This window comes from Myotis daubentonii, chromosome 17 (genome assembly GCF_963259705.1).
Source record: "Myotis daubentonii chromosome 17, mMyoDau2.1, whole genome shotgun sequence".
NCBI classification, from domain to species: Eukaryota; Metazoa; Chordata; class Mammalia; order Chiroptera; family Vespertilionidae; genus Myotis; species Myotis daubentonii.
In genome coordinates this window covers 13,716,350-13,742,940 of record NC_081856.1, presented here as the reverse complement: position 1 = coordinate 13,742,940, position 26,591 = coordinate 13,716,350, and the positions used below count along the sequence as shown (strand labels likewise).

The 26,591-nt window shown below is 40.4% G+C and overlaps 1 protein-coding gene across 2 annotated transcripts in view; it reads left to right on the top strand.

Moving 5' to 3' along the window:
• The first annotated feature begins 464 nt into the window (after positions 1-464).
• CRISPLD1 (cysteine rich secretory protein LCCL domain containing 1) overlaps positions 465-26,591 on the top strand; it is a 40,692-nt gene continuing 14,565 nt past the window's right edge. Inside the window, exons 1-10 of one of the 2 annotated variants that reach the window (XM_059672839.1) lie at positions 465-864; positions 1,701-2,023; positions 19,969-20,087; positions 20,424-20,556; positions 21,838-21,953; positions 22,662-22,762; positions 24,965-25,105; positions 25,496-25,556; positions 25,671-25,737; positions 25,940-26,070. In XM_059672839.1, coding sequence (XP_059528822.1) covers positions 1,763-2,023; positions 19,969-20,087; positions 20,424-20,556; positions 21,838-21,953; positions 22,662-22,762; positions 24,965-25,105; positions 25,496-25,556; positions 25,671-25,737; positions 25,940-26,070 — 1,130 coding nt within the window. In that variant the 5' untranslated portion in view covers positions 465-864; positions 1,701-1,762. Of the gene's footprint in view, positions 865-1,700; positions 2,024-19,968; positions 20,088-20,423; positions 20,557-21,837; positions 21,954-22,661; positions 22,763-24,964; positions 25,106-25,495; positions 25,557-25,670; positions 25,738-25,939; positions 26,071-26,591 lie in introns of those variants that run through there. The other variant, XM_059672840.1, reaches the window with a different exon arrangement.

The window sequence follows — 26,591 nt, the reverse complement described above, 5'->3', positions numbered from 1 at the left end:
TGGTTCCTGGAAACACAGGCGATCCTTGGCAAGGAAAATACCTAAAAGGAACAGCCCCTCTCTCCTCATTTCCCCCTCCGGCCCCCTAGTTCCCCTCCTGCACCTCCCAGCGCAAAGATTGCTACCACCACCCCTCTCCCTCCGCCAGTCTCCCGGGCCGCTCCTTTTCTGCACGGCTTGTTAAAAGCCATTTCTGCATCTCATCTGGAAGGCACCGGGAGGTGGGGAGCCGCGAGGGGCGGGAGGAGGTCGGGCTCTCCTAGCACACACCTCCCACGGGGTCCCCGCCGAGGCCGAGCGTCCTGGTTCGCGGGGCCCCGGGAGAGGCGGGCGGCTGCTCCTCGCTCCCACGGCTGGCGCCGGGCCGGGGCTGGGAGCGGTGGGGGTGGGCGAGGAGGGCGCTCGCGTCACGTGCGCGCGCAGGGACCGCAATAAATGCCCGGGGCTGGAGCGAGCGGGGTAAGCTCTGGGCGCCCGGCTCCGCGCACCGCCGCCGCTCGGAGCAGGAGTGCCCCGTCGCCGCCAGCCTCCGCCGCCGGGATCGCTGCTGCCCCCGCGCCCAGCTCCTGCAGAGGGCGCTCCGAGACGCTCGGGCGCGCACCCCGGCCGGCTAACCAGGCGGCACCCTGCGCTCCCACTCCAGGCTCTCGCCGGAGAGCTTCGCCTGCTCCTCCGTGAGGTCCTCCAGGAGCGCGGAGGCCCAGGCTCGCGTCCCGCTGCAGTCGGCGCCCAGGTCGCCCTGGACGCGCGGCGCCCGGTCCTTCCCGCAGGGGACCCTCCGAGTGCGGTGGCCCGTGGAGCAGGGGCGGCAGGCCGGCCGGCTCGTGTGGGCTCCGCTCTCAAGGGGAACTTCACACTGGAGAGGTAAGGACCTTTCTAAAACGCATCGCCCCGTCGCCACGCATCCTCCTCTTCTTCCGAATCCCTGCTTTTAAAATAAAGCCCATTTGCACAACAGACCCGAGGGTGGGTGGGTGGGCTGCTCGGAAAGCAGCGGCGATGGAGACTTCGGGGCGCTGGTTCTTGTGAAAGACTGTACATTTCACCCCCTCCTTCCGGCGCGCGCTTTTCTTTTGGGTTGAGAGAGCCGCGCGCCCGGGGCGTGTGGCCAGGAAAGCTCTGATGTTTCGGGTGAATTGTTGGTTCCGTCGGGCGAGGGCCACGGTTGTACCCAGGGACATACGTATGAATACCGTTTTGTCTTTCTTTAAAATAGTCACCTCAGTTTCAGGATGTTGCGGACATTCTGAATGTGAACTGTAGGTAGGTCGCTGGGACAAAAATAAAGCCTTAGAACACAGAGAAGCATGGACCTCTACATTGATATAAAGCATTCTAGGTAGGCAGTGCCCTTTGCAGGCTGGCTGTGTAATTACAGCCATTTGGAGCCTTGCGATTCAGAAATTAGTTTTTAAGCTTTGACTCTTTTGGGCTACTTTTGCTATTTCTTTTTGACCCCCTTTATATTTTCTTGGAAAATGTATTGTCTGTTTTGGGGAAACAATACATTTCGTTGTGTTCAGTCCTTTGGAGGAAAAATGGGTGGGAATAGTTGTTTCAAAAGTGCATGTCCATTTGCTCTGGCATTATAGAGAGAGAAATCAAACTGGTGCACTCCCTTTGCGACCGTTCTACTTTTATTACTAGGAAATTAATATCTGCCTAGATTTTCATGTTAATCGCACTGCATATCATTATAGCCAGAAGGAGTGGAAGAGCCTGTCTTGGAGATTTTCCCAGGGAAACCCTGAGATCATTCATTATGAAGTGTACCACGTGGGAGTGGCTCAGAGTCACCACAGTGCTGCTATTCATGGCTAAAGCAGTTCCAGCCATGGTCGTTCCTAATGCCACTTTATTGGAAAAACTTTTGGAAAAGTACATGGATGAGGATGGTGAGTGGTGGACGGCCAAGCAAAGAGGGAAAAGGGCCATCACAGACAATGACATGCAGAGCATCTTGGACCTCCATAATAAATTACGAAGTCAGGTGTACCCAACGGCATCTAACATGGAGTATATGGTAAGGACATTTTTCTGATGGTATGTACAAAGAAATGTGTTTTTTTGTTATGCTTTCAGCCTGCTGGGTTAAATTCCCTCGTGCTACTATTTAATCTTTTACCATTTGTCCTGTATGACAAAAAAACAAACAAAAAACCCACAAGAGATTTTCTTCGAGAGTATCTTCCTATGCGTATTCTTTTATTAGTGTTCATTTCATTCTAAGAGCTTTTAGAATTTCAGAGTGGAATTAAATACCATTAGATGTCAATGCTTCTACTATGTCAGCGGTTCTCAACCTGTGGGTCGCGACCCCTTTGACAGGGGTCGTCTAAGACCATCCTGCAATCAAATATTTACATTACGATTCATAACAGTAGCAACATTACAGTTATGAAGTAGCAACGAAAATAATTTTATGGTTGGGTCACAACATGAGGAACTGTATTTAAAGGGCCAGAAGGTTGAGAACCACTGTACTAAGTGCTCTAAATTCTTCTCTTACCAGGAACGTTCTGATTCTGAAAATGTGAACAGCTGGTGTATTTGCTTTTAAGTGACTTAGTAGAACAATTACTTTATAATTCTTAACTAATGGAACATTCTTATGAGTGGTGGGTTTGAAAAATCAGGGACCAGGAATTTGAAGAAGCTTTGTGGATTGCTGATTATACAGTCTGGGGCCGAAGTAGGTTTGCAGTTGTCCATGTGGAAAATTAAACAATAATTAATAAATAATAACACAAGAATAAACTCTGTTTTGCATACTTGCAACTGTAAAATTACTTTTGCCCTACCCTGTATATATGTATGTGTGTGTGTATATGTTTAAATTTCTTTCAAATGGGCCCTTATTTCTGACAAATATGTAAGTGACGTATTGTAAAGGCTACATTTCTGTGGTGGCTTTATGTTGAGTGCATGGTGATGGCTTTTTTGTTCTTCTGGATTTATTTGTGAACTTTGAAGTGTGGAAATCAGCCTGGGCAAGGATTAAATAAAAATATGTGACCTATCCTAATAACCTTATATGTACTCTTACACTACAGTAGCAAGTTGGGGAACCACATTATTTTTTAAGACTACTAGCATGTAAGTCGTTAATAGCCTACATTATATCCTAAAATTTTAGAAACATAATTTAAAAATCTATTATACTACTTGCATGAATTAGGAATGCACCATCAAAGACTGATAATAAATAACCATTGGTGATAGCAAACTTATTCAATGACTATTGAGAAAACATTCTCCTGGGATACATTGCAGGGTGCAGTTAATTTCAGGGCATTCTCCTTTTTCTTTTTTTCTGCATTTACATTCGTTTTGATGGGTAACTCCCACTGAACATGGGACTTCAAAGTTCAAAATATGGAATTATATTATTTTAGCTTTCACGGGGAGAATATTTTACCCTAAAGAAAGTAAGTAGCGCTCAATAGAACTCAGTGGCGATTAAGAATTGGGCCCCGGCCACCAGGCTGCCTGGGTTTAAATTCTGGCACTGATACCCTTTAGCTAGGTGGCTGTGGACAACTTGTTAATTAATTTCTTTCTCCTTCAGTTTCCTTATGTCTGCCCAGCATGTGTACTCACTTCGGAAGGTTGTTGTGAGCGTTGAGTGAGCTAACCTATGTAAAGTTTAGCTCAGTACCAGGCATATTGCAAGGTCTCAAGAGGTGTTAATAAAACATATACCTAATTTGATGTTTCCACATACTGTTTAAATAGGATATCTGAGGAAATTGTTAGCTCTTTACAAAATTCTTTGCAGGAAATGACATCAGTTATGTCTCACATTTCTGCTTTGTGTGCAAGCTGAAGTGTTTGTCCAAAGTAAGCAAACTCCATGACTTCTTCAAACAGAAAGAGCCAAGTATGGGGTCTTCCCAAGGCGGCCACCGTAGGCTTATTCCACGTGGAGAAGGATTCTGTTGCTTCTTATTTAAAATAAGGAAGAAATTGGGAGTTCAAACCCACAAAAACAATCTGAGAATATTGATGTGCGTTTCCAGTAATATGGAAATAATGAAAGAACAGTTCTGTGCTTCGTTCTGATGTCTGACTTCCAAAGAAAATAACTGTCTATTGTATGATGTCTGGTTTGGGCTGTTTATCCGACTTGCTTGTAGGTTTCACTGGTTTCATTCCATCCTTGAAATGTAGATTCAGAAACCAGCCAGGGAGCTGTGACTTGGCGGAGAACTGGGCTGCTGAGGAGTTCAGTGCCCAACTGTAATACTGGCCCACATTTTCTGGAATACACATTTAAGGGGAGGTTAAAAGAACAATATTATTTTATTTGAAATACTGTTCATGTATGTATTACATAATGAGTCCAGATGTTTATCAACCTTGTGAAAACAATTTATTTGAAAAGATTTTTTAAAGTGAATTTATTCTAAGAAGAAAAAAAACACACAAACTAAGTGCTAGCTGAAGAGCTGTTATCTGTAAAATCTGCAATTCTCTATGGTACATGCCACCCCTTTTACTCTGTAAGTCACATGACATTAACAGTTTGAATAGCCAGTTACTTTATTGACATTTGGTGCTTATTTTGGTCTATTCTTTGTCCTTGAACCTAGGGCAGCATTCACACTTATTAACATACAGCCCTACCCCTACTCTTATGCTCATTTAATTATTTGGGGTTAAAAGTTGACTCCAGGAAACCACATCTTCATTTGAAGAGCTTACAAGCTGATTGAGAAGAATAGACACAGTGGAAAAATTTCAAGTGAGCAGAGAGAACCACATTCTCTGTATGTGTATGAATGATGCCAGGGGAGCACAGACTAATGGGACATTCCAATGGGAGGGTTAATGAGTGGGGAAGATGCCACCATCACTGTGGCAAAGAGTGGAGGGCATATCTCAGGTGGAGGTAGAGGATGAGGCACGGTGGGTGGCAGGCTGGTTGTCAAGAACTGAAGCAGTTAGACTGATGAAAGCACAGACCTGTGGCAGAATCAGGAAGGGGAGAGTGAATTATTGATTATGGAAGCCAGTCATCCTAAGGAGTGAGATTACCCACATTTTTGAACTTTTAGGTCATCAAATGAAGTTGTTGCTGAAGAGACAATGGATTTTAGGGGGGAAAACACTGTCTGTGGACCTAGATAACAGCAGGTTCACCTTTCGTCTGTGCTGCTTACTGGTATGTGTACTCCGACAATCAGCAACCATTCTGGGCTTTGCTTTCTTCGCTGGTAACATTGCTATAAGGACATAAACCCCGCAGGCCATGGTGAGGTAACACATTTGAACTGTTGAGCATATTCTCTTTCTTCAAACCTTTCTTCTCCATGGGTTTTAAGACCCCCATCTCTTGGTTCTTTTATTTTTCTGTGTTTTTTTTTCATCACATGTTCTTGTTTTCTGCTCATCTCTTAAACCTTTGCTCCCCAGGTCTTCTCTCTAGGCCTGCTCCCTTTCTTCGGGACCTTATCTGCTCCTTCAGTTGTAAATCTCATCCATATGTTGATGGCTCCATAGTCTAGATCTCCATCCAGCCATCTTCTGTGAGATTCATTTTCATAGTTTCTATTGCCTGGGTCATCGCTGTGTAATATTACCTGACAGTTACTTCAAGCTAAGGTGTCCAAAAAGAAAATGAGCTGTCTTACCTTTTACTCCACCCCTGCCTGTCCTCCCACTCCGCTCCCTGGATTCTCTCTCAGACACCTGCTCAGTCCTCTCTAAGCAAACAATAACAACGAAACCCAGAAAATCGGGCCCATCCTCAACTCCTGCCTGCCCTCCACCCACTTCCACTCGACATAACACGCACACGCATAAATGCACAATTCCGTGCCGATTCTGTAGATTCTGTCTTTTGAATCTATCTCTTGTGTTTCATCCTTACCTTTGCTCACCTCAAGATTAGCCACCATGGCTCCCAGCCAGCAGACTATACCAGTCCATTCCTACTTTCTGCTTTAGTCCCCCTTCCTCCCTGTTACTAAATCTGTTTTCCCTTAAGCAGATCTGGGGTGGTTACTCAGCTGCACACAACTTGCCTTAGCTCTCTGCTGCTCGCAGTTCAAGCCCAGGCTGATTAGCTTAGAAAAGGAAGCCTGATCAATCCAGTATGGCCCTCACCCTCAACTCCCTTGTGTGTATTTGAATCTGTGTTCACACTGAACTACTCATCGTTCTTAAAGGGGGTGGTGCTCTGTGCCTCCTTGCCTAGTTTCCTCTGCTCAAATGCCTATGCTTCCTGTCTGCTCCCCAACTCTTCCTCAAGACCAAGTACAAGCACCTTTCTATAAGATTTTCTCTGGTGCACACATTCCCTGCCCCACTCCTTCTGTGCTCCTAAAAGATGAATCAAGCCTACTTAGAATTAACATTTTGTTGCAATTAAATATTTACATGTTTGTTTTCCTTTCCAAGACTTTGAATTCCTAGAAAGGTGTAAGGATTGTGCCTTATTTCTCTTTATAAACCTGGGCCTGATGCATAGAAGAAGTACTCAGTAAATATTTGTTGGTTAAATATTGTTGAATGCTCAATAAATAAGTGTTGAATGAAGGAGTGGGTGGAACAATGAAATTATATATGAGATACATATGGGGGATAGGTAAAAGGGATTAAAATAAGAAAAGGTGTGTAAGGTAGGCTATCACCAACACTGGAGATACTGACCTGGAATTTGGAAACACTAGAGATAAAGTTGAATAAATGCTTCAAATAATTCGGGATTTTTCCTACTTTTAAAAATATTCACACTGTACTATAAATTGTCCAGTAATGTAGAGCCACTGAGATTATAGTAAAAATATTCATAAGTTCTGGAATTTAAATAATATAATGAATTAATGAGAACCTCTTGCTACAAATTTTTAACGTAGACGGCTAAATTTTTAACATAGTTGATTAAAATCAACTGAATAGTTCACTGTGTTACAAAATGTACCAAAGTCTAGAACAGGGGTGGGCAAACTTTTTGACTCGAGGGCCACAATGGGTTCTTAAACTGGACCGGAGGGCCGGAACAAAAGCATGGATGGAGTGTTTGTGTGAACTGATATAAATTCAAGGTAAACATCATTACATAAAAGGGTACGGTCTCTTTTTTTTTTTAGTTTTATTCATTTCAAACGGGCCGGATCCGGCCCGCGGGCCGTAGTTTGCCCACGGCTGGTCTAGAATGTGCTTTAGCAACCAGGACACTGTACCTAAAAAACAGACCCAGGGGCCAGTTCTCTGAGCCATTTTTCACTCTTATAACTATTTCCAGGCATTTTAGAGAGCATCCATAGGCTGTGCGGGGAGGGTGGATGCCTGTGCCTGACCTGTGGGCGAGACTTGGAACACACATTTCCAAAGATAGAACACAATACAGCTGGGTACCCCTCCTTGTGCCAGGCAGCCGGAGGAGGCTCTGAGCCAACCAGCCAGTGGCCCATGGGGCATGTGGATGGCTTGGTTCCTGTTTGCCACCGACGTTCTCCCTAAGGCCATGCTCAAGCTGGAATTCAAGTCTCTTCTTCTGGGCTTCAGTCCAGCTGATAATTCCAGAAACTGGATGTGGAACAGCCTCATTTGCTGAACAGGGTGATGCTAGTCTGAGTTTTGCCCTCTTTCTGACTGTCCATAGCCTGAACTCAAGCCTGAAAAAGTGTTCTTAGCTTGTGTGTTTCTCTGTTTACTCTTGTGGAATTCCAGTCTGCTGACCGCATTTGCCCCTAGAGACCAATATTCAGAATAAATGCAGATGATAAAGTGATGGCCTCAGGACTCATTTAGGTAAAGCTCAGTGTTTACACATTTCTTGCTAAAAGTGACAGGAATTCACTGCAATTAAGGTTTTATTGCAACGATTTCTAAAAAGATAGTTTTCTCCCTGTACACTGGCACTTGCCTGGTAATTTTCAAAACTTCAGTCATTTCAAAAATATCTGTATCTATTGTTATATGATATAATTTGAGTCTGGCGCCTTAGACCACTCGGCCATCCTGACACACATATATGATATAATTTACATGCCTTGAAAAGTACATGGAATACCTTTCTGGTTTCAAAGAATATTATCATTATTTAAAGTTATTAAGGCTTAAAATTCTCTGTTTGCAATAGGTTATCTAATTTTCCTAAGGTAATTTTATTTTAATAATATTAATCTATCAAACAGGAAGACAGGCTATTGCAATAACCCATCTAATAATAGTGTTTAGATACAATAAAGTTATGTGTTAAGTATCTTGGTCTACAGAGTTAAAAGTTCACAAAACCTTAATTTGAATAGATAGTTGTTGTTTTTAATTTTTTAAAGACACTAACACTTTCAAATTAATGTAAATTAATTTTCAGATTTTTTTTTTTGGAATGTTGCACTGTAGATGGCAATACCTATGGGAAGAAAGTGACATTACAGTCCATTCTATTGAATTTAGTATTTATTTACCCTGGAGTTCTGGGAGATTAAAGATTCCTCCTTAAATGTAAGCAGCAAATCTAGGGTCTTGGCAAGCAAGGCAGGAGGGAAGTAGTTTAACAGAAGAGTCCAACACCCAGAGCCAGAAAAATGCCACAAAATGTTGAAATTGTTACTGCTACTTACTCCTTTCAGGTATTAGGAATTTGCCATATGCCAGGCACTGTCTAGAGCCCAGTAATACACAACAAAATGCCCTTCCTTGCCTAGAATAGGAGTGAAAGACCTTGAATCTGCACACTCAGCTAGGGGCCCATGGGCTGGCAGGGTGTGCGGGTTTGAAGAGATGTAAGATCTAAGTGAGGAGGGCAGAACAGGCCTGGGTAAAGGCTCACTTTTAGTCTGGGTGATGAGAAGACATTTCAGCTCTTTGAACAGACTGATAGCATGATCTCACGTACTCAGAATCACTCTGGCTTTGTTGAGAATTGACGTCTGGTGGTGGGAGGTGGGGCAAGGGTGTGGACAGGGAGACAGGCTATTGCAATAATCCATCTAACGGCTGAGTGTGAGTACATCCTAAAACCCCTTTGTCATCACCGCATCAATCTCAGAAAATTCAAGGAGACGTTGGCAAGACTAATGAAATGGACTTGGTCAGGTGCAGGTTTAATCCACCCAAACCCTAGCTGCAGTTTTTAAAAACCGGTGGGAGTTTCCATTCTGGTTTATTGGGGGAATACTCCAGATCTTTCCGCTTATGGTGACTTGGAGAATAGAGAGATTCCAGAAATCTCCCTGGTCGCTTGATACCCATTTTGCCAACCCAATTTTCAGAGAGAAAAGGAGTTGGAACCCACCTCTGCCTCCTCAAGTGCCCACTGTTTTTTCAGGTGATCTGCCCTCCCCTTCCAAAAGCCAGCCTACTCTCACTCCCTCCATAAGCAACAGAAGAGGAGAACATTTAGCATGAAAAGCAGAGTAGGACGGTAGGCCCATTCCTGCTCAGTAATTACGTATTCCACTTACAGTAGGCGAGGTCAGCTATGATGTTCAGTAGGTTAGTTGTATTAAATGCATTTTCGACAGCGATACTTTAAATTTACAGTGGGTTTATAAGGACGTAAGTGACCCCATCCTAAATCGAGGAGCATCTGTACTCAGGGTAAATGGGGAGGAAAGGAGGGAAGGGGTAATACAGACCTAAATTCACCCCCCACCCTCTGATTTCCTGCCTGTGTCTTCCATTGGCCAAATCCACCTGGCATCCGGGGCTAAGAGCCTGAGATAACTCAGTATGTAGAGTTGAGCCTTTGGGGACAGAGAGAAGGCACTTAGGAGCTCAGAAAGGCTATCTAGGAACAAATGAAGAATACTTAACACCATAACCTTTCTCAGATTTTCAAGTAAGGACTTTTGAAAACCATATTTTTTAAAACTACCACCTTAGTCATGTTTAACTGTTGAAGAACACGGATTGAGAATGCTATGGGTATCAAACTAGCATTAGCTTCCTAGCAGCTGGGGGAAACAGGAAAACACGGGGCTCACGCAGCTCCCAACGACTGTTTGGAAGCATAACAATTTATCATTCTGGAGGCAAGAATGATTAGTGAAGACCTAACACAGTTTCTCAATCTAGGCACAATGAGCAACTTAATATAGTCGTTTTACTCAAAGTCTGTAAACATATACATGTTCATGTTTGTTAGTTTTAATATTAGCCTTTGGTTTAAATTGCGGTTATAGTGTTAAATTGTAGGTTTCCGTTTCTATGTGCCCATAAACTGTTTCTTGTATTAACTTCTCCAAGAAGTTTTTCATTTGCTAACCCATCTCTTTTTATTTTTGAAAATTAGAAAAGCATCCCTGAGTACATTAAATAAAAGCAACTAATACTTTATTTACTTTCAACACCCAGGTTACTATTATTTTGATATTCAAATATAAACTAATGCATGAGTGGTTTATTATGAGAGTTTATCTTTCCTTTCATATATTTTCCTGGGCTTGACTTTCAGATCAGTCTTGAATATATCTAAAATTAACGGGCTATCAATAAACTAAAATACAGGTGTTTCTTTTTATAAATTGAGTCCATGTGTAAAGAACTGATAGATCAACGGTTCTCAACCCTTTGGCAGTCGAACGACCCTTTCACAGGAGTTGCCTAAGACCATCCTGCATATCAGATATTTACATTATGATTCATAACAGTAGCAACATTACAGTTATGAAGTAGCAACGAAAATAATTTTATGGTTGGGTCACAACATGAGGAACTGTGTTTAAAGGGTCAGAAGGTTGAGAACCACTGTGATAGATGGTATTTCTCAATTGCTAAAGAATTTCCTTATATACTGCGTCTCCTCAAGCATCCAGTATATCGTCTTGAGAATTACTACTCCTATCTTAAATGACAAGAAACAAAATGAAGACATCATAGCCCTGAAGTCAACACAAAGATATGGCATTTGCAGAAATAATCCAAGTTCAGCTATTGAAGGGTTTCTGTACACTGGGAATTAAGACCCAACTCATTAGATACAGATCTGTCTAATAATCTGCAAATTATGTGATTAAGAAGGCTCAGAATGGGGTGAGATAAATGGGGTATCGTCCTTGGAATGAATTCCAAGAGGAGAGAGAATAGGACTTTGGTGAAAGGATAAAGTGTAAGTAACTAAAGCGGTAAGGAGGGAAAAGAAAGAATAGTTCCTTTAGGGGAAAATCTCTGATGAGCTCAATGCCAAGATATAAGAATGGACAGGAGCTAGAACCTCCTCACTGTGCAGTTATACAGTGCTGGGCCCTGATACCTGGTCTTAGCAATGTCGTAGCTTGGATTTATCTCCTGGTCTACCAAATCAGAATCTCATTTTAAAGAGATCTGCCGGTGTTTCATAAGCCCTTTCAAGGTCCAGAGAGGCAGCTCTGGCGCAGGCCATGTTGGAGTGGGCGGGGCATGCGTGCCGAGGTAAGCTATGGCCAGGCTCCCGAGGGCCTGGGCAGTGCGTGGGATGGGATGACTTAGCAGATGGTCTGTAGAAATGTAAGGATTGTGTGAAGTGAATGGCCCTGCTTACTCACAAGGACAGTCTCCCCTACATCATGCATGCAGTCTGTCTGTTTAATCCTATAGAATAAAAGGCTAATTTTTTAAAAAAGGCTAATATGCAAATTGTCCCCTTGGGAGTTCGACCACCCGCTATGACGTGCACTGACCACCAGGGGGGCAACATGGAACAAAGGAAGGCTTCTGCTGGCAGCCGGAAGGCCCTGATCTCCTGCCAGGCCTGGGGACCCTACCCATGCATGAATTCTCGTGCACTGGGCCTCTAGTATTGAACTAATGGGTTTAACTGAAATTATCTTGTGAGCTTATCCACCTATTAAATTTCCATTTCAAGAATTGTTTTAATTTTAATACAATGAAGAGGCAATTTCCTCAATTTTTAGACCGCTATATTTTTAAGGCTTTCAGGCCTTGCTTTAAAGTGGATTTTAAGTAAAACACCACCACATCTGTCTCCTGTCTCTAACTTCCAGGAGACCCTAATAAGTGCATTGCCCCAGGTCATGCGACTTTCTCAGTACCTGGCAAGGCCTGTCTGCCCAGTAACACAGGTGTTTCCTTTGAAATCTGAGCCTTGTGCATTTTCCCTGTAACTACAAAGTCTTTTCAAAACAGGTGAAGCAGTGTAGTTAAACACCTCAGTCCTTTCGGAGTTGTCAGGAATGTATTGCTGTTTCCAATAGTGCTTTTTATACCAGATGACTTTGTCACAAAAACATCATCCACTCTTTCAGCAAGGGTGGACTTATTTATTACACTGATGTCCGTTTCTTTACAGTTCTCATACCACCACCGACAGGGAGAGAAAAGAGGGTGGCTTTAAAGATTTTATATCGAGGCATTCTTTTTGGAATTTAAATCTGAAATCTTGTGAACTGTCCAATGTGTTGCTTCCATAAAATAATGAATTCGTTCTTGAAGGTCAAGTTATCGCTGCTGAGAAGATCACTTTGACACTTTTTCCATTCAGTTCTTGAATTGCACTTACTGATTTAAATAGGAAAACACAACAGTGATTTGGGAGGGATTTCATTTTGACGTAGAATGGGTAATTTGCAAATCTGCTTTTTCCAGGAGGGGTAGCCCAGCAAGAATTACCCTTTAAAGGTGGTATTTAGGAAGAGATAACTTATATGTCTGATTTTCTTCAACTACTTCTGTTCATGAGCTGGCTGAAAAAAACTGCTGTTCCTTTTAGCTGTGGTGGGAAATTACATGTAGAAAACTGCTTTACTTCAAAGATATTTCCATTGGGTTTAAGCTGAAGAGAGACCTGGTGTTAACTTTTTACTAAGGATATTTACTAAGAATGATTTAAGAGAGAAACAGAAAGGGAGGGAGAGATAGAAACATCAATGATCAGAAGCATCCGTCGGCTGCCTCCTGCACGCCCCCCACTGGGGACTAAGCCTACAATCCAGGCATGAGCCCTGACTGGGAATCAAACCATGACCTCCCGGTTCATAGGTCGACACTCAACCACTGAGCCACACTGGCCAGGCTCAATTGGCATTCTTAAAGAGACTGACTTGTGGTTTAGCATATGGATCTCCAAGCCTACTGCTTCCTCTACTATTGCTGTGGTTCCTGCTTGTAAATTGAATGCCTAAAATGCCCCTTCGGAAGCTCAGGGACCATCATGGAAGAGGTGGGCATGTGGGAGAGTAAGAGTCAGATAAGAGGGGGGATTGTAACCCTGCAGAAACTTCACTTCTTCAACATGAACTTTTCTCCTTTCTTTCCTTTTGATTCACACTGGCCTCATCCAGCACCCTGAATCACCTGACTCCTTCTCTCCTTCATATCCACTCCCTTAATCATCAGGCCCTCAGGACAATGAGGTTCTGGTCAGAATCAGTTGATATTAGGAACCAATCCTGTGTTCCATTGACCACAGACGCAGAGTTTCAATCAAAGTAGAGATAACACCCGGCCAGTGTTGCTCAGTGGTCAAGCATCGACCCATGAACCAGGAGGTCATGGTTCAACTCCTGGTCAGGGCACATGCCCAGGATGCAAGCCCAATACCCTTTACCGAGAATATTTTCTTGTTTTATTCAATCAGTTAACTATTTATCAGCTTTGGGTGATATTAAAGCTTTGTCATATAGAGAATAGTCAGAAATAATTGAGCTCTGCTGTATACACCTAATTGGAAGATCTGGGATGTTCTTGGTTCTACATTCCTGAAAACCACAACACAGCGTTTGCTTCTTACTTAAGAAATGCCCTTAATTATGAATAAAAGGATTATTTTACACTTTCTGGTGTTTTACAAGCACTACAGGCATTCCGTAAGAGACTGTAAGTCCAAAATAATAGAGCTTTAAAGCTAAAAAAACTGGAAGAGATTTTTTTTCAGCTTCCTAATGTTACAGGTAAGTAAACAAACCAAATTTGACATATTCTAAGGTAAATTTGAAAATACACAATTTCAGTAGTAAGGAAAATTTTGCCAGGGTCTAACATGTATTTAAATTACCCATAACTTCAGTACTTTGGACAAGTGCAAGCATACTTTTAGCTCCATTAATGTAAGAAAAGGAGAGGAAAATTTATCACTAATGGCCTCACCTGCAAATGTCAGAAGACATGACCCTAGGGAAGGGGCATTCTTAATACCATTGGAAGCTGGAGTGCTATTATTTCCAACAGCTCAGAACTAAAGTAGGCTTGGAGATAGGAGGGGGCAAAAGAAGGATGCTTATGGAATTCATTTTTCAATTGTTTTCAAATGCTTAAATCGTTTTTAAAAATAATTTTATAATGCTACTTACGATTGTCAATAGTAGGATGGTAAGACCATAGCTTCCAGCTTAGATCTGGACTTCCGGTGAAATTGCCTTTTCAACACCACCATGGTTTCATGTTATTAGTTTGCCAGAGGGCAGTGCGTATTTTAAAAATCCATATGAAATATTAAATTGTATCATGAACTGGTATTATTGTCATTAATTAGGCTATGTAATGGTATGACAGCCAAAGACCAATTATTATTATTAACTTACATTTATTGTTGAAAGTATTACAGATGTCTCCCTTTTTCCCCCATTGACCCTCTTCCACCCTGCTCTTGCCCCCCACCACCTTCACCGCACTATTGCCTGTGTCCGTGGGTTATTTTTTGCATTTCTCTTGGAAATCCATGCTTTTATGTCTCTGGATCTATTTTGCTCATCAGTTTATTTTGTTCATTAGATTTCACATAAGAAAATGCTCATCATTAGACAAATTCTTAGTGACTAACGTTGGCCTTCAACTCTTATTTAATGTGCTATAATAATAATTTTTAAGCTATAAAGATTAAACAATTCCCAGGACATGCATTTTCAAATGATGTGAATTTAGAAAAAGCTCTAAATTAACTGTGGTCAAGGAGATGCTTTTGACAACACAATCATTTTGAAGAGAGAAAACTATTTCCATGTCAAAGAGAAGGAAAAATTAATATGACTAAGGACTGTGTTTGCCTTGTGTACAGTACTGATTTTGCCCAAGGTACTGGCAACTGGCAATATTAACTCTATTTCAAACTACATTGTTGAGTGATTTCCAACCTTATTTGAATGTCTGTTATTAAAGCAGGATAAGCAGGTATTCTAGTAGGAATCAGAATTGTATATGCTCATTCATACTTTCCAAAGTATAGCAGCCAAGGGAATTGTCTGTACATGTCAGATAGCTACATAACTTCCAATTTCTACAAGTAAAACATTTTAGCACTAAAATTACTATATATTTCTAGGTTTACTTTTGAAAGTCCTTTGGTAAAATATTTACGATTTCTCTCTCTCTCTCTCTCTCTCTCTCTCTCTCTCTCTCTCTCTCTCTCTGTCTCTCTCTCTCTCTGTCTGTCTCTCTCTCTCTCTCTCTCACACACACACACACACACACACACACACACACACACACACACACACACACTGTAGAGCCTCCAGGTTGAAGTAGCTTAAAAATAACATTGGAGCCAAAGAATGTCAATTGCTTTCTGTTCCTTTTAGTAATAAAACTTCATTCGATGCTTTACTGGACTCTAAGAAGAAACAGCCTAGATGTAGGTGGAAAATACAGCGTTTTTCATTTCTATACACCTCAAGTACCCATCTTATAAAGAAATGGTAATTTTAAGTGCGGTTTGGCTTTAAATTAGTGCTGGGTGAATAGTTCAGAGAGGAAAAAAGCCCCTCAGGCCATCTTGATTTAATTTACAACCTGAATTTAAATAGAAATGTATAGAGACTAACCTACATTTAGATGGGATTGGTATGAATTACTGGTGGTCTTAAAACCTGACATATAATGTTGTGGCATAAAAATATACATTCCATGTTGTTATGGTAATATTTCTTCTAGGACAGCTATATTTTTAGTATGTATTTTTTTTAAAGAGTCTTCTTGATTTGTGTTATTGAATTTGACCTAAACACCTATGCTTGAATAGATTTTTATTTTTTTTAATTTAATTTTATTTTTTTAAAATATATTTTATTGATTTTTTACAGAGAGGAAGGGAGAGAGATAGAGAGTTAGAAACATCGATGAGAGAGATACATCGATCAGCTGCCTCCTGCACATCTCCTATGGGGATGTGCCCGCAACCCAGGCACATGCCCTTGACCGGAATCGAACCTGGGACCTTTCAGTCCGCAGGCCGACGCTCTATCCACTGAGCCAAACCGGTTTTGGCAGATTTTTAAATAATCACTTTAAAAGTTGTCACTAATTAATATTTATTAAATACTCAGTGTATGAAATTCATGCACGGGTGGGGTCCCTAGCCCTGGCTGGTGATCAGGGCTGATCAGGGCCAGGCCGATCAGGACCGGGCTGGAAAGGGGGTGACGGTCTCTGGGCCAGGCACAGAAGGAACAGACACCGGATGCCAATGCCGCCATCGTCAGCGCCCTGCCACCATGCCGTTCCCCGCCTTCCCCCACCCCCTCCTTGCCATGCCGCCACCACAGTGGGCAGGCGGCAGGCCGATTGGGGCCTACCTGCCAGGGGGAGGGACAGGGCACAAGAGGTTGGCCACTGGCCCTACTAAGGAGGGAGCCAGCCCTCGGCGCCCCTGGGAAAGGGGCTGTGTCCGCCACCACCCAACCCTGGTTCCCTGTCCCAGCCCAGGGGCCGGCCCTGATCAGGCGATTAGGGCCCTGCCAGCCAGGTGGAGGGACTGTGGGAGGTGCAGCTCCTGTGTTGCAGCTCCTGTGTTGAGCGTCTGCCCCCTGGTGGTCAGTGAGTATCATAGCAACCAGTCATTCCGGTCATTCTGGTCGTTCTGGTCACTTAGGCTTTTATATATATAGATTGATAGTACATTTTAATTGCAGGCTTCTCTCTCTTAGTTCTTATATTAAAGTAATGTACAGTGGGGCCTTGACTTACGAGTTTAATTCGTTCCAAAACCGAGCTCGTTAAGGAGCTCGTTAACTCAAATTACTCTACCAACTCAATGCAAAAAATCGCCCGAGAGACAGCTGGTATCTCAAAAAACCTGTTAGTCGGGACACTCGTAAGTCAAGGCCCCACTGTATGTCCCTAGTTTGGTCTTATAGTTTGCTTGATATATGTATTTCCCTCCTTATTTTTAATGGATTAGGTAGAAAATTTGTCATGCCATAAAAACAGCTTACCCATATAATATACTCAATTGAATTTTAGTCCTCGAAGAGACCTGAGTTATCTTCTATTTCAACTGACACATTTTATAAGTAAGGAAACTTAGCCTAAAGGATTTGAATGATATGTTTCAAATTTTATTTCAATTTCTAGACAGCAGATATAAACACAAATTTTTCAAATATAACATTTTGTTTTTGTGAATTTGGGGCTGGTTGTATGTATATCCCCTCTAAACGGGATCCATCTGTAACTTCATAGGAAAAACTGATGTCTAAGGTTGTAGCATTATGTGCAGAAAAGAGTCACATGACCTTGGATAAAGGTCTTAAGGTCTCTTCCAAGGGCTCAGCTGTGTGGTTCTCACTGGTCTCTCACGTGTTTGCAGTGACCTGGACAAGCACACTGACAGGTCTCCTGCCGGGGCTGGAAAAACCCCAGCAAGGAGCTCCTCCACATTTCTCTGTCTCTGTGTGGTCTCTCCACATGATCTTTCCAGCTACTTGTGCAGGGCTGCTGGGCCCACGTCTGCCAAGATGTGTGTCTTAAAAGAGAAAGAAGCAGATAGAGCCCAAGAAGTCTCACAGTGTCATTCTATCCATTAGAAGGGAATCACTATCCAGCTCAAATTGAAAGGAAGGGGAGAGGACTCAACTCCACATCTTGGGCTTTATAATCATTACAGTGGTTTCAGGCATTTTTTAAAAAAAGCCATCTAGGAACTGTTTGTTTTTCTTCTGGTTCTTGGTTACTCCTTGAATACGCGGTTGCTAGATTAGAAACTTACGGCTAAGTGTAGTTCCACTGTACTTGTGAACGAAGTGCCATGCAAGAACCTGACGCCCAAGATTGAAGACAAGAATTTGTCTCTCTCTAGGACAAACTGCTTTCCAGGGAGCTCTACCTGGAAGCCTGCTTGCTTTTGAAGGGTGACTCTCTAATCTTCAATCTACTGGATACAAAAGGAAATCAGCCTCTTGCTCATTTTCTGGGACTCTGTAGCCAAATATTTTTGTCTTACCTACTTTGTTTGGGTAATAATGACAACAACTTGAATTATCTATAATAATAAAAGTGTGATATGCTAATTGGACCAGATGTTCTAGATGACCTTCTGGACGAAGCCAGTTCTGCGAGGGAAGCCCAGGTCCCAGGTGCCAGGGGGAAGCCAGTGCAGCGCCGGCAGCCGGGGAGAGGAAGACCTACCCTTGCACGAATTTTGTGCATCGGGCCTCTAGTATCTTTGTATAATTACATAAAGTATTTAATTATATAATCAGGTCTAGTTTAAGAATTTAAGAAATAGTATGCTCATGTTTAGCACCTACAGGGCTTGCCTGATAAATGCTGAAGCATACATTTCTGATGTGTCTGTCACAAAACCTGCCATCGTGAGTATCTGACATCAGTTCAAAGTGAAATTAAAGCTTTTATGAAAATCAGCTACTTTTGCTGCTCTTAGTTTTTTAGTCCCTGTAAAGATACATTGTTGTATTTTTGCTAGATAATAAAGATGTCCTATAATAAGAATGTTCTTACTCTAATCGAGTACAAATTTTGCTTTGGGGCTTTGAAACCATGAATCTATGTATTTCAGATTCACAATTGTGTGAGAAGGCATGTTCATTTATAAAAATGTATGTGAAGGAATGAAGAAACTTCTCCCCACACATTCTCCGTTCTTTCCCTCTCTGGCATCTCTTCCTGTGAACCCACAGCCATGATTAGCTTTCTTCCATCCTTTCCAAATGAAACCCAGCAAACACATTCTTCCTAATCCCTGGCATCTTAGCTTTTTAAGCTCCTGCCCTCTCTCTTTTCTTCCCCTCTGCAGTATTATTAACAAACAAGCCTCACTTGCTTTCCGGACTTGCTCTTTCCTGTCACTTTAACCCTCTGTGTTCCTGTTTCTCTACCTACCATTGAGCTGAAATTGCTCTTAATCTTGGATTAGTACTTAGCAGACCTCATCCTTCCTGAATCTGCTCTGGCAAGACCACACTGTCTGTTTTACAAATTAACAAATTGAATATGAAACCCAAGATATGCAAAATCATTTCGGTAGTAATTTTGCAATTTTAAATGTTTCTTTATAAATTACTTTTAAAGTGTGAATGAATCACCCTCATTGAATTTTGTATACAAGATGCATATATGTTTATAGGATTCAGATTCAATCATTCATGTATTCAACAAACATTTAGTAAACTTAGTCCACACGACACAGAAAATAGGGTGAAAGACACCAGCATGACTTAAATAACTGTCCTGAGCAACTCAGTCTCAAGAAAGAGATAAGCATATAGACAAATACGAACATTTCAGTGTAATAGCTGTTAAACAAAGGAGTCTAACAAAGTTTCAGGAGCTCCAAGGAGGGAATAGTTGGCATTTGAGAGAATGGAGAAGGTGTCAAGAATGCATTACATAAAGCTGGGTTGTGAAGGAATAGTAGGGGTCTGTCTGGCAAATCATTGGGAGAAGAATGCTTTAAATAAAGGAAACAATGCCAGAGAGAACAAGGAAGAGCAGAGTTTGTGATGGGGAACAGAGGGATCAAGGGTCTTGAACTTCATGGATATGGGGATTTGTCGCATGTTGTTCAGACAGAGGAATCACTTCAGTGTATCTGTGTCCACTTAGGTAATTCTCAACACTTGTTAGAGCATATTGGAGGGAGGAGAGATGAGGCAAGGACATTAAGGAAGCTGCTAGTGTAAAAATCTTGAGAGATGGTGAACACCCAGACTAAGATGTTGACTTTACAAATGAGTACAAAGGGAGAAAATGTGAGAACTGAGCAACACTGTATTTTGAAGAAATGTCCAAACTATACATATATATTAAATGTTGGTATCTGTATTTCGCTTTTGTTTTGAACTACAGACGTGGGATGTCGAGCTGGAGAGGTCTGCAGAGTCCTGGGCTGAAACTTGTTTGTGGGAACATGGGCCTGCAAGCTTGCTTCCATCGATTGGACAGAATTTGGGAGCACATTGGGGAAGGTATCTTCACATGTAACTTTTTGTTCCTGACAACATGTTTGAAATGAAATGCTAATTCATTTAGCACATTTTCAAAGGCTTGGTGCCAAAAATGAAAACAAATAATCACACCAACACGAGTAATAAAAAAATAAATATACAAGGATGATCAACAGTATTTGAGACTTATTTTTATTTTAAGTCACTGATATAATAGTAATGAAATGGGTAGAGGTCTTTAAGATTAATACCTCACACAAAAATCTCTCTACCCTACTTTATCAATCTATTTGCAATATTTGGTTCTACATTTTCTCCAACTTGACTTGCTCTTTGTGATTATTTTATTTCCAATAGATATAGGCCTCCAACATTTCATGTCCAAGCATGGTATGATGAAGTGAGAGACTTCACCTACCCATATGAACATGAATGCAACCCGTATTGCCCATTCAGATGTTCTGGTCCTGTATGTACTCATTATACACAGGTATGTTTGGGGTACATTATACATCATTTCTCGAAGTTGAATTTGTGTAGCTATGGGAGAACGTAGGCTACTGAACTTGTGTCTTTCTTATAGCTTTTGGTATGGTTATTAATGATATAGTTATTGATGTATGTAGAATAAGCTTAAAAATGTCTACAAGCAATATAAGTAAGGATCAGGAAAAACTCTCCAAACACATATACTTAAAAAGACTTTATTGCAATGATTTTACATATGAAATAGTTTAAATATGGCCCCAATAACTGCAAGTGGGGAGAAGTTTACTACCTTCAAATTCGGGTGTCATTATTTTTTTATTTTCCAAATAATACAAATATTGTTTTATTTACCACTGATATCCGGTATTTACCTGTGTGCAGCATTTAATCTTTTTTTATTTTTATTGAATACTTATATTTGGTATTGGGTATGTTTTAACTTTGAAATCATACACCTGAAGGCAGATTCAACTAGATAAAGCTCACCGCAGTTCAGAGCTTCCAGAAGACCTATGGCTGCTTTTTAGGGAAAATAAAGTGGAGAATTTGTCCACTATGCCTTTGTGTGTGACAAGATCAGTACTGAACTCCCTAACAACCAGTGGCCCAATGAAAATGTCACACTGTATAAGAAATGTGAACACCGCCCTAACCGGTTTGGCTCAGTGGATAGAGCGTTGGCCTGCGGACTCAAGGGTCCCAGGTTCGATTCCGGTCAAGGGTATGTACCTTGGTTGCGGGCACATCCCCAGTAGGGAGTGTGCAGGAGGCAGCTGATCGATGTTTCTCCCTCATCAATGTTTCTAACTCTCTATCCCTCTACCTTCCTCTCTGTAAAAAAACAATAATATATATATATATATTTTTTTTTAAAAGAATACTTTAAAAAAAAGAAAGAAATGTGAACACCTAAATTTTGGCTCCAGTACTTTCAGTTTAAGATGAGAAATTCTGTTCTTTTGTTAGGTAAGCTTCTTCATGGAAACATTAACACAGAATTGAGGTTTGTGAGAATGTAACTTTTGAATTATTTAGTAAATGTATTCTGAAGATGCTTTACACTTGATAGCCAGATAGAGTTACTGAGCTGCTGCTCTGTTATTTTAATTGAATTAAGCGCTTTCCCAAGCCTTAGAAAAAATATCCTTTTTGACTTTTGACATTGCCTCATTTCATTTTGAATGATAAAGGTTTGTTTCTCAAATTGTGTTTTATACATTTCCCTCTTGGATATGTTGCGTCTTACTTCATCTCCACTTGCCATTTCTGTTCTCTCCCGTAGGTGGTGTGGGCAACAAGCAGCAGAATAGGCTGTGCCATTAATTTGTGCCATAACATGAACATCTGGGGGCAGATATGGCCCAAAGCTGTCTACTTGGTGTGCAATTATTCCCCAAAGTAAGTAGACAAAAGACCACTTTCATATGTAAATTTTTCTTAATAACATGAAAATAACTTTATATTGCTCATTTTTTCTTGTTTTCTGTGTGTATTATTGAGTAAAGTATACAGTTTTAACCCAGTTTACTTAATACAATAATAATTATGGTTGCTTGATGCATAAAATCGGTACTTCAAAGGAATTAAAAAGTTGAAAATATGATCCTTGTGAAGACAGGAATCATAGTTGTGCCTTCATTTTTACTATGACACTGCATAAATATTCAATAATTTTGATTTGTTAGAGATGAACAACTGCAGATTAACTGAGAAATGCATTTTTACCTGTATAAAGACCATTCAAATTATTACATTGAAAATATCACACAGTCATATGTAGAGTCAGAGCTAAGTCTAAAATCTGTTTTTATTAAAACAAATGGAATATAGATGAATACTCCATAGCAGAGTTTGGTGTTCTGCCAAAGTTTGATTTTGTAATTTTTAACAATATGTATAACAAATTACTTAGTATATTTCAAAAGAATGAGGCAGCATTTTACATTTAAACCAGGTAACCAAAAGATTCTATGATAAAAGATATAAATGTCTTAGATCTACACATCAAAATCACCACTTAGAAGATTCTTAAGCAGTAATATTTGGCAGTGTCTTATAAATGATGCTGTTAGACTACCTCTGAAGAGTACTGATCATCTCTTTAAGGGGGAACTGGTGGGGCCACGCCCCCTACAAACACGGAAGGCCCTGTTCAGCTTGCCCACCCAGCTTTGGAGGCGGCTGTCGGGAAAATCTGTGCTACAAAGGTATGTGCTGTTGTGTCCTGGTGCTTAGTTTGGTTGATATTTTAATTTAACTTGTGCATCAATTGCTGTTTTAGAAAAAACAGATGTGTATTTAATTACTCAAAAAATTTCCAGAACTCTATTTCAAACATTTTGAAGACACCATTTAGAATATTTAAAAATATACTTCATAGTAACTCCTAGTATACCACTATGTGTTTAAAGGAAAATTTCATGATTATTCCAGATAACTTCTAATTGTACTTGGGAATTTATTCCAGAGTGACAAGTATATTTACATTCTTTAAAGCAATCTCTTAATATATTGTTGGCTGGAGTTGTCTCCATAACTAATCATTTTTTTAAAAAAATATATTTTATTGATTTTTTACAGAGAGGAAGGGAGAGAGGTAGAGAGTTAGAAACATCGATGAGAGAGAAACATCGATCAGCTGCCTCCTGCACACCCCCTACTGGGGATGTGCCCACAACCAAGGCACATGCCCTTAACCAGAATCGAACCTGGGACCCTTGAGTCCGCAGGCCGACGCTCTATCCACTGAGCCAAACCAGCTAGGGCACTAATCATTTTTTGAAGGAGTTAGCAATTTAACACTATTTTTAGCCCTTTAAAAGCTTTTGCCAGAATACTGATTCTTACTTGAACCATGCTCAATTGTACTGATTCTCTGCTTCTCACTGTAGAGTATACAATTTCTCATGCCAAAATAAAATAAAAAAAGAATAGTATTGTAAAAGTATTATAAAAAGCAGTACCCTCAAATGCATTTGATGTCCTAAAGGTAACTACAAAGATGGTGTCCTACCTTTAGCACACGAAGATAAACTGGATTTGACAAAGCTTTGTGAAAGTCATCTTGCGTCTGTTGGGCATCAATCCATGTGAACATGTTTTACTCTTGTACTTTTTGTTAATGATGACTAAAAAAGATTGATGCATACTAAGTGTATTAGAAAATCTGAGTAAACGCATCCCCTTTCAGCACTCATAAAGAGATGTGCCCTTTTTTTCTTAATGACTCAATGCTCATTCACTAAAATAAGTGACCAGAAGTGACCATATGTTTCATTCTGTTCTATGAGCCATTTTTAATTCCTAGAAACATTTTTCATTGTATGTGAGTCTGTCTGTTCTCCGTCCTCTTTACCCCCAAACCTCCAACCTACTTACCCCTCCCCCAATGGCCACTGCATTTTACTTAAACCTTACTTTACCCTGATGTCCTTTTTCTAGGTTCTGACCCCTTCATATAATCCAACCTGGAAAAGATATTAAATTAAAAGTTCTAAATGATTCTCCATTGTCAAGTTTAAATTTCTGCACATTGGATTTCCTTCTGAAAGAGGACAACCTTTCCAAAAAAACTGATGTTGTAATAAATAGCAAGGGCACATCGATCCTTCTTTAGTCTGAATTCCTTATGGGAGAATTTTAAATGTGATCCTCCTGAAAATATTGAGGATCATTTCCTTTGGGAAAACAAATTCAAATTCACTAAGCCCTGACTTTATTAGATCACTGGGTAGACTTCACAGTGTCTTATGAAAACTAATCACTGATCACATGAATTGAACTGATTCTCTGCTTTTCACAATACACGCAAAGGTTAGAAAAGACTCCATTTAAGAGCCAAATGGTAGCATCAATAAATCAAGGGCTCAAAAGCTGATGTGTGTTTTATTCACTCCAATGTAGACATAAGAGCACCTCCTTAAGTCAAAACCTGTGCTAAAAATGGGACTGACCCCTTTGAAACAACTTGGAGGGACCTGGAGAGTATCATGCTAAGTACAATAAGCCAATCAGAGAAAGACAAGTATCACATGTTCTCACTTGTATGTGGAATCTAATGAACAAAATAGATCCAGCGACATTGAAGCATGCAACAATCTGATATATTTCAGAGGGGGCAGGAGAGCAGGAAGAGCTTAACCAAAGCACTTATATGCATATATGCATAACCCAAGGACACAGACAATAGTGCAGTGAAAGCCTGGGGAGGAGGTGGGGGTGCGGTGGAGGGGGTCAATGGGAAAAGCAGGGGGACATCTGTAATACTTTGAACAATAGTAAATTTTAAAAAACAATAATGATTTTTCTAGTTTTAAATGTTAAACAGGTATGTCAAGATTTATCATTATTTGATCATTTGTACAAATTTAAGTGGGATTCATATTCCTTAACTCCATTCTCTCTAACAGAAGGATCAGACAGGTACTACACTCCCCGTGAAGAGGAAACCAATGAAATTGAACGGCAGCAGTCACAAGTCCATGACACCCACGTTCGGGCAAGAGCGGATGATAGTAACACAAATGAAGTTGTAAGCACGCAGCAAATGTGTAAGACTTCTGCATTATTTACGAAAATTTTAAGGTTTAGCCGGCCTGTGTGGCTCAGTGGTTGAGCAGTAACCCATGATCCAAGAGGTCACCGGTTCAATTCCAGGTCAGGGCACATACCTGGGTTGCTAGCTGGATCCCCTGTAGGGGATTTGTGGGAGGCAGCTGCCTGATGTTTCTCTCTCATGGATGTTTCTATCTCTCTAACCCTCTTACTTCTTCTCTAAAGTCAATAAAAACATGTTTTTAAAAAAGGTTCCCATAGGTGGCATATCCATCTATATTTTATCACCTTTAATATTTTTAGAATGGTAAAAGCTTGCCATTATATTGACTCTGAAGAATTATATAGCACCTTTTACATTTTCTACATTATTTTTTTTCTTTTAGCCCAAATTGTTTCTTGTGAAGTAAGATTAAGAGATCAGTGCAAAGGAACAACTTGCAATCGGTAATATTTATTATTATTATTGTCAAAATTAACTGACCAAAATGTCAGAAATATTTTCATTTTTTTGCTGACATTCAGAGAAACTAAATTTTGTCCCAATTTTCTTTCATTTAGATATGAATGCCCTGCTGGCTGTGTGGATAGTAAAGCTAAAGTTGTTGGCAGTGTATATTATGAAATGGTAACTATTATAAATACAATTATTTGGAGATAGAGTCCTTTCATATAATATTTGATTTTTAATGTGCAAAATAATTTATATAAGCATAGATATTTTTCTCAGAAATGCTTGTCAAATTTAAAGTTATGTAAATAGTAACTAGTTGTCTTTTATCCAGAACTCTAATATTTTAATATCTTTTTCTCCACCCCTTTTCACCAAGCAATCCAGTATTTGTAAAGCTGCAATTCATTATGGTATAATAGACAATGATGGCGGTTGGGTAGATATCACTAGACAAGGAAGAAAACATTATTTCATCAAATCCAATAGAAATGGTATTCAAACAATCGGGTAAGTACCTGAATGCTCTTTTGATTTTAAATTGTAATAATGAGGCAATAAATTATTTTGGGGCAAAGCATAGAAGAATTTATACAGAGAGAAACTGGTCATTTTCAAAGTTCATTTTGGCTACAACATTTCCATAGACAAAAAGAAAAAGAAGTATTGAAATGAAAGTTGAACGCTTTGCTTCCAAAGAACATCCTGAAACTCCAAATTTTTTAGAGTTTCATCAAGAACGCACAAATTTATAGTGGTCTTCATTGTGAGCCAATAAACTTTTCAGCTATGACAGGAAATATTGCAGAGAAGTCTTATAGATTTGCATATTCTCCCTGCCCCGTTTAGGGAAGAATAGTTTGTTTATTACAATAGTAGCTTCGTTAATAAACTGAGATTAGTAGATAACAAAGAGCATTTTGAAAAGTCACTAAGTGTATATCACCTTTCTTTTGTTCATTTAAATGTAATTTAATCTTATATAAAAGCAGTGATTATCTTTTTAAAACGTTTCTCCTGTTAAGAACATG